This window comes from Taudactylus pleione, unplaced genomic scaffold (genome assembly GCF_031769625.1).
Source record: "Taudactylus pleione unplaced genomic scaffold, aTauple2 ptg000405l, whole genome shotgun sequence".
Taxonomy (NCBI): Eukaryota; Metazoa; Chordata; class Amphibia; order Anura; family Myobatrachidae; genus Taudactylus; species Taudactylus pleione.
The window spans coordinates 1,217,253-1,233,310 of NW_028284807.1; the positions used below are offsets into that span (position 1 = coordinate 1,217,253).

The 16,058-nt window shown below is 43.7% G+C and overlaps 1 protein-coding gene and 1 pseudogene across 1 annotated transcript in view; both read right to left on the reverse strand.

Annotated features, from left to right (window-relative positions):
- The window catches only part of LOC148506421 (uncharacterized), a 200,766-nt gene that overhangs the window by 1,813 nt on the left and 182,895 nt on the right, over positions 1-16,058 (reverse strand). Inside the window, exon 7 of the mRNA XM_088446795.1 lies at positions 5,717-5,761. Coding sequence (XP_088302921.1) covers positions 5,717-5,761 — 45 coding nt within the window. The remainder of the gene's footprint in view (positions 1-5,716; positions 5,762-16,058) is intronic.
- Positions 4,295-4,413, reverse strand: LOC148506422 (5S ribosomal RNA; annotated as a pseudogene).

A 16,058-nucleotide genomic window follows, 5' to 3' on the forward strand; every position in this document is an offset into this window, starting at 1 on the left:
TAATCTCATCCTTTTATTCGACTGATATAAATCTCTCACCAGCCTCCGAGACATAATCTGATACTTTTATTCTAATCATACAAACGTTTTTCCTATCTCAAAAAATGGGATTTTGGTACTTACCGGTAAATCCTTTTCTGTGATTCCACAGGGGACACTGGAGGTGCTTACGCTGGGGTATAGAGGCGTGGATAACTGGAGATGGCACTAATTTATTCAAAAGTGTGAAGCTCCTCCCCCTCTATTCCCCACCAGCCCTCAGTTTAGAAAATGAAGACCGAGAGGAGATGGAGAACAATAGGAGTGAAAAGGAGAAATATCAGACAACAACAAAACCATACAACATACGGAACTAACAGGCAGGCGAAGAGCGCTGAGGTGGGCGTCCAGTGTCCCCTGTGGAATCAGAGAAAAGGATTTACCGGTAAGTACCAAAATCCCATTTTCTCTTTCATCCACTAGGGGACACTGGAGGTGCTTACGCTGGGGACGTCCCAAAGTTTTCCCTACGGGCGGGAGCGCTCTGAGGACACCTGCAGAACAAGGCGGCCAAAACTTGATGCTGAAACCGCAAACGTATCAAATCTGTAAAACTTCACAAACGTGTGAACAGAAGACCAAGTGGTCTCACAGCACAATTACAAGGTGGAGGCACCTCTACCGGCCGCCCGTGACGCACCCACAGAACGTGTGGAAGGAGCCGAAAAAGACCAAGGAGGCCGACTCATTGTTGACATAAGCCTGACGGATAGTCAGTATAAACTAACGAGCCAACGTCTGTTTTGGAAGCTGGCCAAGCCCTCCGAACAGCATCATAGAGGACAGAAAGAGCCTCCGGTCTGCGGGGAGGGAGGCCGTCCAAGAAACAAATGTGAAAAGCTCGAACAACCACCAGGGTAGAAGGAACACCTGAATCCTCTACGAAAGAAGGCACCACAATAGGTTGGTTTATGTGGAAAGCCGACACCACCTTAGGAAGGAAAGCGGCTACTGTCCTGAGTTCCGCCCCACCCTCATGAAACACAAGGTAAGGAAGCTTATAGGACAGAACCCCCAATTCCGAGGCTGTGAGCCGAAGCCCAAAGTGAGGAGGAGTACCGTCTTCCAAGACAAAAACTTAATATCAACCTCCTCCAAGGGTTCAAACATGGAAGACTGAAAAGACCAGAGTACCAAGATCAAATAACAGGGTGCTATTGGAGGCACAAAAGGAGGCTGCACACGCAAGACCCCCTGAAGGAACGTCTGCACACAGGAATGAGAGCCAATTTTCCTTGAAAGAAAATGGAAAGAGCAGAAACCTGCCCTTTTAGAGTTCCAAGGTGAAGGCCAGAATCTAATCCCGTCTGGAGAAGAAACAAAAACAGGGATAATCGATAAGTCCTAGACGGAAGGCCCCGACTGGAACACCATGAAATATAAGATCGCCAGATGCTATGATAATGCGCAGCCGAAACAGGCTTTCTGTCGCGAAGCATGGTGGGAATAATAGAGTCTGGGATACCTCTGCGTCTTAAAATATCGGTCTCAAGAGCCACCCCATCAACTTAGCTGTGCTAAGTTGGGGTGTGCGAAAAGACCCTGCAACAGAAGGTCCGGGTGAAGAGGAAGGGGCCACAGCTCGTCTGCCAAGAGGGACCGAAGGTCCGAAAACCAACTACACTAAGGCCATTTCGTAGCCACGAGAATGAGTGAGGCCGACTCGTGTTTTATTCTTAGTATACGAGGAAGAAGAGTAATCGGAGGAAACCGGTAACAAAGTTGTAAGTCCACGGCACTGTCAGAGCGTTGACCACCTCCGCCTGCGGATCCAGAGTCCGTGACACGTATACCGGGAGCTGATGATTTAATCGAGATGCTATATCCGCCCGAGAATGACCCCCAGCACCGTACTAGAGCCTGAAACACGTCTAGGTGAAGCTTCCATCCCCCGGGATGGATATCCTGACGACTCAGGTAATCTGCTTCCCAGTTGTCTACTCTCGGGAAGAAAACTGGCAACAGAATCGCCGACTGACTCTCAGACCACCTGAGAATCTGAGTTACTTCTCGCATGGCCATGCAACTACGAGTCCCGCCCAGGCGGTTGATGTATGCAACGGCTGTCGCATTGTCTGACTGAACTCTTACCAGCAGAGACGTCAGAACTGTGTTGCTTCTATGAGAGCATTGGAAAACGCTCTGAGTGCCAACACCTTTATGGGCCACCGTTGTTCCAGAGGAGGCCAATGACCCTGAAATTGATAGTTGAGGACCACTGCTAAGAGATTGCCGGATTACGTTCACCAGAGGAGAGCTACCCTGATAGCCGGGTTCAAACGGATCAGTCGATTCGAATTATAGTGCCTCGAAGGCAGCTATCATCTTCCCCAAAAGACGCCAAGAAGCATGAACACCTTCTTTGGTCTGAGAATGAACTGAACTAGCAACCGGATATCCCGGGCTCTGTCTTCCGGAAGAAAAATCCTCTGTGATGCCGTATCCAGAATTATCCCCAGAAACAGACGTCTCTGGGATGGAATGAGATTTGTCCAACCGTGCTGTGATTAGAGTATGATACAGTAAGTCAGGTGAGGTGTGGTCCAAGAGAAGGAATTCTGATGGAGCTTTGATTAATAGGTCGTCCAAATAAGGAATTATGTTCAGTCCTGATGACCGAAGATGAGCAATCATAACTGACATAATCTTGGTGAAAATGCGTGGAACAGAGGATAATCCGAATGGCAAGGCCCGAAACTGATAGTGATTTGCAATATGGCAAAGCGCAGGAAGGCCCGATGCGGTTCCCAAATTGGAACATGAAGATAGGCATCTTTGATATCTAGGGATATCAGGAACTCCGTTGGTTCTAAGCTTGCTATGACAGACTGAAGAGACTCCATTTTAAAACGATACATCTTCAGGTACCGGTTTAAGGACTTGAAGTTTAAGATGGGTCTGACCGAACCATCCGGTTTGGGCACTACAAAAAGGTTTGAGTAAAAACCCCATCTTGATTCACTGGAACCGGAACTATCACAGCCGATACCATTAGAGACTGGCTAGTCTCTTGTAGAACCTTCCGTAGGTATTTGCAGACTCGTAGTGATGAACTGAGCTGGAGGGGAGAATTCAAAGTTTATTTGGTACCTCAGGGAAAGCAGTTTGCAAATCCATGGGTCTGAAGAGGTTTGGTTTCAAACTTTTTGAAAATTCTATAAGCGAGCTCCCACCACAGGAGACCCCAGGTGGGACGGAAGACCGTCATGCCACCTGTTGCTCAGCTGGCATTGGTTCCCATCTACGTGCAACTGTATGTAGTAGACCTCTACCACCCCTTGTCTGAGTGGGAGCACCTCGGGATCTACCACGAAAGGTCTGTGGCGCACTAAAGGACTGAAACGAGCATCCTCTGTAAGTTCACCTGGGAACCAGAGCCGTTGAAGGGAGGAAGGAAGACTTACCCCCCAGTGGCCCAAGATATCCATCTAATGCCGGCCCAAAAAGCATGTCACCAGTGTGCATTCTGCGTCGGCCTGCCAAGAACGCAACCAGGTAACGTCGGCCTGCCAAGACTCTGCAGCCAGAAATAGTATAAGCGGATATTGAACTGACTGATATACTTGGATGCTTCTCCTAGATAAACTGCAGACTCACGGATGTGTCCTGCTAGTAGATCCAAACCCGAAATGAACTGATCAGTCCAGCAAACCACAGCCTGGTTAACCCAGGCGGTAATAAGCGTAGGTCTAAACTGAGCCCCTGCTGCAGTATAAATACACCTTAGCTTTGACTCCAACTTATGATCAGAAGGGTCCTTCAGCAATGTAGCCCCCCATACTGGAAGCGTAGCCTTTTTTGAGAGACGGGAAACAGACGCATCAACAAGGTAGGGGGTTTCCCATTTTTCCATCATAGATGACGGATAATAGCTGGACGGGAACCGACGAGGAATTTTGGAACCTCTTATCCTGATGTTTCCAGGCCACTGAAAACTGCTGTTGAAGTTGTTTTGAGAACGGGAAAAGTGACGACCTTTTTGGTGGTTCAGTGAATAACTCACACTCCTGGGAAGCAGGAACAATATCCTCAGGTACATTAAGGACCCGCATGCCGCCAGAATTAGAGGTTCCACCCCCTGTGGATGTAGATCCTAAGTTTTGACCGACATCATTCAAAACTCCCTGTAATTCACCTTCCTCTGTATCCTCATGTGCGAGGAGTACCTCTTACGAATCCTCTGATTGGAGGACAGTTATAAAAAAACGCTTCTGAGTAGGAAGTGAAGGGAATAGTAGCAGTGGTACCCATTTTAAGTCTACAGCACCTGGTATCCCCAGGCGGTCTCCCATCCAAGTACTAACCAGACCTGACCCTGCTTAGCTTCCAAGATCAGACGAGATCGGGCGTCTTCAGGGTGGTGTGGCCATAGGCTAACCTGTACCAGGCTGCCTAGAGACTTGGTTAACCCTGCCACCCAGGGGGGATGAGACTTAAGAGCTCCTTAATTCTGTCATACCACCTACCATGTCAGCAGCCCATGGAGGGGTGGGTGAGTTAGTAATGTCCATAACTAAACAAGCATCACCTAACGTGGAGCCCATAAAATGTGGCTTGGTCTTTTTGTTGCTACACTTGGAACAAACAAACGTCTTTTGAGAAGCCTTAGACATTTATACATCACCCACACAGACAGTGCAGAAATAAGGAGACAGTATACTTGTACAGATGCAGACAGTATACAGAGAGAAGGCTGATGAAGAGAGAAGACACCCTCTCATAGCAATACATTCCCTGCTATTTACTACATGCACCCCAGTAGCACTCACAGCCCTCTTTGTGAAGGATCCTGTAGTCTAGGGATGCCTGGAGCAAGAGAACCAGCCTTCTGTTACATATGCTGCACACCTCCTGAACCAGGGAGAGGTGCAGCTATTCATTGAAGAAAACGGCAGGCACGCTGTTTTACACAGCTGTCTACCGCGTGTAGAGGAGAGAGAGCGCGCGCTGGCTAGGCTCCGCCCCCTTCTACATGCCCTAAGGGCTCCCATTATGGCTGCTATTAGCGGCATTACCTTCCCCCTCCACGCTACACTGTTGGGCATAAGCGGGGAATGCTAGAGCCGGGAGCCGCGCGGAAGCGCTATTCTAATAACAACAGACACAGCTTATTAAGCTGTGTCAGCGCCGGGCAGCGTGTAGGGGGCCGGGGGATGCGCAGCTGTTACTCACTGCGTGTCCCTGAAGTCTCTCTCTCCATGCAGCAAAGCCTTCTCTTCTGTAGCTTCAGGCTGTGTGAAGGCTTGCTGGGGCGACAAGGAGCTGTCAGGTGCTTTTAGAATAAGCCCTTCCTGATTTTTATTTTCATATTAAAAAACCAGGGCGCCCAGTACCCGGACCCCACCTTTGATAGAGGTGGCGAAGGGTACCTGTAGTGTAAAAGATGCATAAAAAATAAATAAATAAATAAAATGATAATATATTGCTGGAGCAGAGCCTGTAGTGACCAGCTCCTAGGGCACATTTTCTAAACTGAGGGCTGGTGGGGAATAGAGGGGGAGGAGCTTCACACTTTTGAATAAATGAGTGCCAGCTCCAGCTATCCACGCCTCCATACCCCAGCGTAAGCACCTCCAGTGTCCCCTAGTGGATGAAAGAGAAATTACATTTTACTGATACACTTTTCTTACTTGTCTCAGGCTGAGGATTGTTACAACTAGAGTCACCTATTTCTCACCTGATACTTCATCAGTGTTGATCTGCGGAACCGCTCCCGAAACATCTGATTAATAAAAGTAAAACCAGGTCAAGTTAACAGTTGAAATGATTGTGCAGTTCTAATACACAGTAATCTATCACCTAAGTATTATCTGATGCTTGTATCCTACTGATATCTGAGGTCACACAGGTATTATCTGATGCTTGTATCTTACTGATATCTGACATCACACAGGTATTATCTGATGCTTGTATCTTACTGATATCTGACATCACACAGGTATTATCTGATTCTTGTATCCTACTGATATCTGACATCACACAGGTATTATCTGATGCTTGTATCTTACTGATATCTGACATCACACAGGTATTATCTGATGCTTGTATCCTACTGATATCTGACATCACACAGGTATTATCTGATGCTTGTATCCTACTGATATCTGACATCACACAGGTATTATCTGATGCTTGTATCCTACTGATATCTGACATCACACAGGTATTATCTGATGCTTGTATCTTACTGATATCTGACATCACACAGGTATTATCTGATTCTTGTATCCTACTGATATCTGACATCACACAGGTATTATCTGATGCTTGTATCTTACTGATATCTGACATCACACAGGTATTATCTGATGCTTGTATCCTACTGATATCTGATATTACACAGGTATTATCTGATGCTTGTATCCTACTGATATCTGACATCACACAGGTATTATCTGATGCTTGTATCTTACTGATATCTGACATCACACAGGTATTATCTGATGCTTGTATCTTACTGATATCTGACATCACACAGGTATTATCTGATGCTTGTATCTTACTGATATCTGACATCACACAGGTATTATCTGATGCTTGTATCTTACTGATATCTGACATCACACAGGTATTATCTGATGCTTGTATCCTACTGATATCTGACGTCACACAGGTATTATCTGATGCTTGTATCCTACTGATATCTGAGGTCACACAGGTATTATCTGATGCTTGTATCTTACTGATATCTGACATCACACAGGTATTATCTGATGCTTGTATCTTACTGATATCTGACATCACACAGGTATTATCTGATTCTTGTATCCTACTGATATCTGACATCACACAGGTATTATCTGATGCTTGTATCTTACTGATATCTGACATCACACAGGTATTATCTGATGCTTGTATCCTACTGATATCTGACATCACACAGGTATTATCTGATTCTTGTATCCTACTGATATCTGACATCACACAGGTATTATCTGATGCTTGTATCTTACTGATATCTGACATCACACAGGTATTATCTGATGCTTGTATCTTACTGATATCTGACATCACACAGGTATTATCTGATGCTTGTATCTTACTGATATCTGACATCACACAGGTATTATCTGATGCTTGTATCCTACTGATATCTGATATTACACAGGTATTATCTGATGCTTGTATCCTACTGATATCTGACGTCACACAGGTATTATCTGATGCTTGTATCCTACTGATATCTGACATCACACAGGTATTATCTGATGCTTGTATCCTACTGATATCTGACATCACACAGGTATTATCTGATGCTTGTATCCTACTGATATCTGACGTCACACAGGTATTATCTGATGCTTGTATCCTACTGATATCTGACGTCACACAGGTATTATCTGATGCTTGTATCCTACTGATATCTGAGGTCACACAGGTATTATCTGATGCTTGTATCCTACTGATATCTGACATCACACAGGTATTATCTGATGCTTGTATCCTACTGATATCTGACATCACACAGGTATTATCTGATGCTTGTATCCTACTGATATCTGACGTCTTACAGGTATTATCTGATGCTTGTATCCTACTGATATCTGACGTCTTACAGGTATTATCTGATGCTTGTATCCTACTGATATCTGACGTCACACAGGTATTATCTGATGCTTGTATCCTACTGATATCTGACGTCACACAGGTATTATCTGATGCTTGTATCCTACTGATATCTGACGTCTTACAGGTATTATCTGATGCTTGTATCCTACTGATATCTGACGTCACACAGGTATTATCTGATGCTTGTATCCTACTGATATCTGACGTCACACAGGTATTATCTGATGCTTGTATCCTACTGATATCTGACGTCACACAGGTATTATCTGATGCTTGTATCCTACTGATATCTGACATCACACAGGTATTATCTGATGCTTGTATCCTACTGATATCTGACATCACACAGGTATTATCTGATGCTTGTATCCTACTGATATCTGACGTCACACAGGTATTATCTGATGCTTGTATCTTACTGATATCTGACATCACACAGGTATTATCTGATGCTTGTATCCTACTGATATCTGAGGTCACACAGGTATTATCTGATGCTTGTATCCTACTGATATCTGAGGTCACACAGGTATTACCTGATGCTTGTATCCTACTGATATCTGACATCACACAGGTATTACCTGATGCTTGTATCCTACTGATATCTGACATCACACAGGTATTACCTGATGCTTGTATCCTACTGATATCTGACGTCTCACAGGTATTATCTGATGCTTGTATCCTACTGATATCTGACGTCACACAGGTATTATCTGATGCTTGTATCTTACTGATATCTGACGTCACACAGGTATTATCTGATGCTTGTATCCTACTGATATCTGACGTCACACAGGTATTATCTGATGCTTGTATCCTACTGATATCTGACGTCACACAGGTATTATCTGATGCTTGTATCTTACTGATATCTGACATCACACAGGTATTATCTGATGCTTGTATCTTACTGATATCTGACATCACACAGGTATTATCTGATTCTTGTATCCTACTGATATCTGACATCACACAGGTATTATCTGATGCTTGTATCTTACTGATATCTGACATCACACAGGTATTATCTGATGCTTGTATCCTACTGATATCTGACATCACACAGGTATTATCTGATTCTTGTATCCTACTGATATCTGACATCACACAGGTATTATCTGATGCTTGTATCTTACTGATATCTGACATCACACAGGTATTATCTGATGCTTGTATCTTACTGATATCTGACATCACACAGGTATTATCTGATGCTTGTATCTTACTGATATCTGACATCACACAGGTATTATCTGATGCTTGTATCCTACTGATATCTGATATTACACAGGTATTATCTGATGCTTGTATCCTACTGATATCTGACGTCACACAGGTATTATCTGATGCTTGTATCCTACTGATATCTGACATCACACAGGTATTATCTGATGCTTGTATCCTACTGATATCTGACATCACACAGGTATTATCTGATGCTTGTATCCTACTGATATCTGACGTCACACAGGTATTATCTGATGCTTGTATCCTACTGATATCTGACGTCACACAGGTATTATCTGATGCTTGTATCCTACTGATATCTGAGGTCACACAGGTATTATCTGATGCTTGTATCCTACTGATATCTGACATCACACAGGTATTATCTGATGCTTGTATCCTACTGATATCTGACATCACACAGGTATTATCTGATGCTTGTATCCTACTGATATCTGACGTCTTACAGGTATTATCTGATGCTTGTATCCTACTGATATCTGACGTCACACAGGTATTATCTGATGCTTGTATCCTACTGATATCTGACGTCACACAGGTATTATCTGATGCTTGTATCCTACTGATATCTGACGTCACACAGGTATTATCTGATGCTTGTATCCTACTGATATCTGACGTCACACAGGTATTATCTGATGCTTGTATCCTACTGATATCTGACGTCACACAGGTATTATCTGATGCTTGTATCCTACTGATATCTGACGTCACACAGGTATTATCTGATGCTTGTATCCTACTGATATCTGACATCACACAGGTATTATCTGATGCTTGTATCCTACTGATATCTGACGTCACACAGGTATTATCTGATGCTTGTATCTTACTGATATCTGACGTCACACAGGTATTATCTGATGCTTGTATCTTACTGATATCTGACATCGCACAGGTATTATCTGATGCTTGTATCTTACTGATATCTGAGGTCACACAGGTATTATCTGATGCTTGTATCCTACTGATATCTGAGGTCACACAGGTATTATCTGATGCTTGTATCCTACTGATATCTGAGGTCACACAGGTATTACCTGATGCTTGTATCCTACTGATATCTGACATCACACAGGTATTACCTGATGCTTGTATCCTACTGATATCTGACATCACACAGGTATTACCTGATGCTTGTATCCTACTGATATCTGACGTCTCACAGGTATTATCTGATGCTTGTATCCTACTGATATCTGACGTCACACAGGTATTATCTGATGCTTGTATCTTACTGATATCTGACGTCACACAGGTATTATCTGATGCTTGTATCCTACTGATATCTGACGTCACACAGGTATTATCTGATGCTTGTATCCTACTGATATCTGACGTCACACAGGTATTATCTGATGCTTGTATCCTACTGATATCTGATATTACACAGGTATTATCTGATGCTTGTATCCTACTGATATCTGACATCACACAGGTATTATCTGATGCTTGTATCCTACTGATATCTGACATCACACAGGTATTATCTGATGCTTGTATCCTACTGATATCTGATATTACACAGGTATTATCTGATGCTTGTATCTTACTGATATCTGAGGTCACACAGGTATTATCTGATGCTTGTATCCTACTGATATTGTATAAGGTGTATAGAATGAGCTGCAGGCTGTGTATATAAGGTGTATATAATGACCTGCAGGATGTGTGTATAAGGTGTATATAATGACCTGCAGGCTGTGTGTGTATAAGGTGTATAGAATGAGCTGCAGGCTGTGTGTGTGTATAAGGTGTATAGAATGAGCTGCAGGCTGTGTGTGTATAAGGTGTATAGAATGAGATGCAGGCTGTGTGTGTATAAGGTGTATATAATGACCTGCATGCTGTGTGTATAAGGTGTATAGAATGACCTGCAGGCTGTGTGTGTATAAGGTGTATAGAATGAGCTGCAGGCTGTGTGTGTATAAGGTGTATAGAATGAGCTGCAGGCTGTGTGTGTATAAGGTGTATAGAATGAGCTGCAGGCTCTGTGTGTATAAGGTGTATAGAATGACCTGCAGGCTGTGTGTATAAGATGTATAGAATGAGCTGCAGGCTGTTTGTGTGTATAAGGTGTATAGAATGACCTGCAGGCTGTGTGTGTGTATAAAGTGTATAGAATGAGCTGCAGGCTGTGTGTGTGTATAAGGTGTATAGAATGAGCTGCAGGCTGTGTGTGTGTATAAGGTGTATAGAATGAGCTGCAGGCTGTGTGTGTGTGTATAAGGTGTATAGAATGAGCTGCAGGCTGTGTGTATAAGGTGTATAGAATGAGCTGCAGGCTGTGTGTGTGTATAAGGTGTATAGAATGAGCTGCAGGCTGTGTGTGTGTATAAGGTGTATAGAATGACCTGCAGGCTGTGTGTATAAGGTGTATAAAATGAGCTGCAGGCTGTGTGTGTGTATAAGGTGTATATAATGAGCTGCAGGCTGTGTGTGTGTATAAGGTGTATAGAATGACCTGCAGGCTGAGTGTGTGTATAAGGTGTATAGAATGAGCTGCAGGCTGTGTGTGTATAAGGTGTATATAATGAGCTGCAGGCTGTGTGTGTGTATAAGGTGTATAGAATGAGTTGCAGGCTGTGTGTGTGTATAAGGTGTATATAATGACCTGCAGGCTGTGTGTGTATAAGGTGTATATAATGACCTGCAGGCTGTGTGTATAAGGTGTATATAATGAGCTGCAGGCTGTGTGTGTATAAGGTGTATAGAATGAGCTGCAGGCTGTGTGTGTGTATAAGGTGTATAGAATGAGCTGCAGGCTGTGTGTGTGTATAAGGTGTATAGAATGACCTGCAGGCTGTGTGTGTATAAGGTGTATAGAATGAGTGGCAGGCTGTGTGTGTGTATAAGGTGTATAGAATGACCTGCAGGCTGTGTGTGTATAAGGTGTATAGAATGAGCTGCAGGCTGTGTGTGTGTATAAGGTGTATAGAATGACCTGCAGGCTGTGTGTGTATAAGGTGTATAGAATGAGCTGCAGGCTGTGTGTGTGTATAAGGTGTATAGAATGAGCTGCAGGCTGTGTGTGTATAAGGTGTATAGAATGAGCTGCAGGCTGTGTGTGTGTGTGTATAAGGTGTATAGAATGAGCAGCAGGCTGTGTGTGTGTATAGAATGAGCTGCAGGCTGTGTGTATAAGGTGTATAGAATCAGCTGCAGGCTGTGTGTGTGTATAAGGTGTATAGAATGAGCTGCAGGCTGTGTGTGTGTGTGTGTGTGTGTGTATAAGGTGTATAGAATGAGCTGCAGGCTGTGTGTGTGTGTGTATAAGGTGTATAGAATGAGCTGCAGCCTGTGTATGTGTGTGTGTGTGTGTGTGTATAAGGTGTATAGAATGAGATGCAGGCTGTGTGGGTGTATAAGGTGTATATAATGACCTGCAGGCTGTATGTGTGTATAAGGTGTATAAGGTGTATAGAATGACCTGCAGGCTGTGTATGTATAAGGTGTATAGAATGAGCGGCAGGCTGTGTGTGTGTATAAGGTGTATAGAATGAGTTGCAGGCTGTGTGTATAAGGTGTATAGAATGAGCTGCAGGCTGTGTGTATAAGGTGTATAGAATGAGCTGCAGGCTGTGTGTATAAGGTGTATAGAATGAGTTGCAGGCTGTGTGTATAAGGTGTATATAATGAGCTGCAGGCTGTGTGTGTGTATAAGGTGTATAGAATGAGCTGCAGGCTGTGTGTGTGTATAAGGTGTATAGAATGAGCTGGAGGCTGTGTGTGTGTATAAGGTGTATAGAATGAGCTGGAGGCTGTGTGTGTATAAGGTGTATAGAATGAGCTGCAGGCTGTGTGTGTATAAGGTGTATAGAATGAGTTGCAGGCTGTGTGTATAAGGTGTATATAATGAGCTGCAGGCTGTGTGTGTGTATAAGGTGTATAGAATGAGCTGCAGGCTGTGTGTGTGTATAAGGTGTATAGAATGAGATGCATGCTGTGGGTGTATAAGGTGTATAGAATGAGCTGCAGGCTATGTGTATAAGGTGTATAGAATGACCTGCAGGCTTTGTGTGTGTATAAGGTGTATAGAATGAGCTGCAGGCTGTGTGTGTGTATAAGGTCTATAGAATGAGCTGCAGGCTGTGTGTGTGTATAAGGTGTATAGAATGACCTGCAGGTTGTGTGTGTGTATAAGGTGTATAGAATGAGCTGCAGGCTGTGTGTGTGTATAAGGTGTATAGAATGAGCTGCAGGCTGTGTGTGTGTATAAGGTGTATAGAATGAGCTGCAGGCTGTGTGTGTGTATAAGGTGTATAGAATGAGCTGCAGGCTGTGTGTGTGTATAAGGTGTATAGAATGAGCTGCAGGCTGTGTGTGTGTATAAGGTGTATAAGGTGTATAGAATGAGCTGCAGGCTGTGTGTGTGTATAAGGTGTATAGAATGAGCTGCAGGCTGTGTGTGTGTATAAGGTGTATAGAATGAGCTGCAGGCTGTGTGTGTGTATAAGGTGTATAGAATGAGCTGCAGGCTGTGTGTGTGTATAAGGTGTATAGAATGAGCGGCAGGCTGTGTGTACGTGTATAAGGTGTATAGAATGAGCGGCAGGCTGTGTGTGTGTATAAGGTGTATAGAATGAGCTGCAGGCTGTGTGTGTGTATAAGGTGTATAGAATGAGCTGCAGGCTGTGTGTGTGTGTGTGTGTGTGTGTGTGTATAAGGTGTATAGAATGAGCTGCAGGCTGTGTGTGTGTGTATAAGGTGTATAGAATGAGCTGCAGCCTGTGTATGTGTGTGTGTGTGTGTGTGTGTGTGTGTATAAGGTGTATAGAATGAGATGCAGGCTGTGTGTGTGTATAAGGTGTATATAATGACCTGCAGGCTGTATGTGTGTATAAGGTGTATAAGGTGTATAGAATGAGCGGCAGGCTGTGTGTGTGTATAAGGTGTATAGAATGAGTTGCAGGCTGTGTGTATAAGGTGTATAGAATGAGCTGCAGGCTGTGTGTATAAGGTGTATAGAATGAGCTGCAGGCTGTGTGTATAAGGTGTATAGAATGAGTTGCAGGCTGTGTGTATAAGGTGTATATAATGAGCTGCAGGCTGTGTGTGTGTATAAGGTGTATAGAATGAGCTGGAGGCTGTGTGTGTGTATAAGGTGTATAGAATGAGCTGGAGGCTGTGTGTGTATAAGGTGTATAGAATGAGCTGCAGGCTGTGTGTGTATAAGGTGTATAGAATGAGTTGCAGGCTGTGTGTATAAGGTGTATATAATGAGCTGCAGGCTGTGTGTGTGTATAAGGTGTATAGAATGAGCTGCAGGCTGTGTGTGTGTATAAGGTGTATAGAATGAGATGCATGCTGTGGGTGTATAAAGTGTATAGAATGAGCTGCAGGCTATGTGTATAAGGTGTATAGAATGACCTGCAGGCTGTGTGTGTGTATAAGGTGTATAGAATGACCTGCAGGCTGTGTGTGTGTATAAGGTCTATAGAATGACCTGCAGGCTGTGTGTGTGTATAAGGTGTATAGAATGATCTGAAGGCTGTGTGTATAAGGTGTATAGAATGAGCTGCAGGCTGTGTGTGTGTATAAGGTGTATAGAATGAGCTGCAGGCTGTGTGTGTGTATAAGGTGTATAGAATGAGCTGCAGGCTGTGTGTGTGTATAAGGTGTATAGAATGAGCTGCAGGCTGTGTGTGTGTATAAGGTGTATAGAATGAGCTGCAGGCTGTGTGTGTGTATAAGGTGTATAGAATGAGCTGCAGGCTGTGTGTGTGTATAAGGTGTATAGAATGAGCTGCAGGCTGTGTGTGTATAAGGTGTATAGAATGAGTTGCAGGCTGTGTGTATAAGGTGTATAGAATGACCTGCAGGCTGTGTGTGTATAAGGTGTATAGAATGAGCTGCAGGCTGTGTGTGTGTATAAGGTGTATAGAATGAGCTGCAGGCTGTGTGTGTGTGTATAAGGTGTATAGAATGACCTGCAGGCTGTGTGTGTGTATAAGGTGTATAGAATGACCTGCAGGCTGTGTGTGTGTATAAGGTGTATAGAATGACCTGCAGGCTGTGTGTGTGTGTGTGTGTGTATAAGGTGTATAGAATGAGCTGCAGGCTGTGTGTGTGTATAAGGTGTATAGAATGAGTTGCAGGCTGTGTGTATAAGGTGTATAGAATGAGCTGCAGGCTGTGTGTGTGTATAAGGTGTATAGAATGAGCTGCAGGCTGTGTGTGTGTATAAGGTGTATAGAATGAGCTGCAGGCTGTGTGTGTGTGTAAGGTGTATAGAATGAGCTGCAGGCTGTGTGTGTGTATAAGGTGTATAGAATGAGCTGCAGGCTGTGTGTGTATAAGGTGTATAGAATGATCTGAAGGCTGTGTGTATAAGGTGTATAGAATGAGCTGCAGGCTGTGTGTGTGTATAAGGTGTATAGAATGAGCTGCAGGCTGTGTGTGTGTATAAGGTGTATAGAATGAGCTGCAGGCTGTGTGTGTGTATAAGGTGTATAGAATGAGCTGCAGGCTGTGTGTGTGTATAAGGTGTATAGAATGAGCTGCAGGCTGTGTGTGTGTATAAGGTGTATAGAATGAGCTGCAGGCTGTGTGTGTGTATAAGGTGTATAGAATGAGCTGCAGGCTGTGTGTGTATAAGGTGTATAGAATGAGTTGCAGGCTGTGTGTATAAGGTGTATAGAATGACCTGCAGGCTGTGTGTGTATAAGGTGTATAGAATGAGCTGCAGGCTGTGTGTGTGTATAAGGTGTATAGAATGAGCTGCAGGCTGTGTGTGTGTGTATAAGGTGTATAGAATGACCTGCAGGCTGTGTGTGTGTATAAGGTGTATAGAATGACCTGCAGGCTGTGTGTGTGTATAAGGTGTATAGAATGACCTGCAGGCTGTGTGTGTGTGTGTGTGTGTATAAGGTGTATAGAATGAGCTGCAGGCTGTGTGTGTGTATAAGGTGTATAGAATGAGTTGCAGGCTGTGTGTATAAGGTGTATAGAATGACCTGCAGGCTGTGTGTGTATAAGGTGTATAGAATGAGCTGCAGGCTGTGTGTGTGTATAAGGTGTATAGAATGAGCTGCAGGCTGTGTGTGTGTATAAGGTGTATAGAATGACCTGCAGGCTGTGTGTGTGTATAAGGTGTATAGAATGACCTGCAGGCTGTGTGTGTGTATAAGGTCTATAGAATGACCTGCAGGCTGTGTGTGTGTATAAGGTGTATATAATGAGCTGCAGGCTGTGTGTGT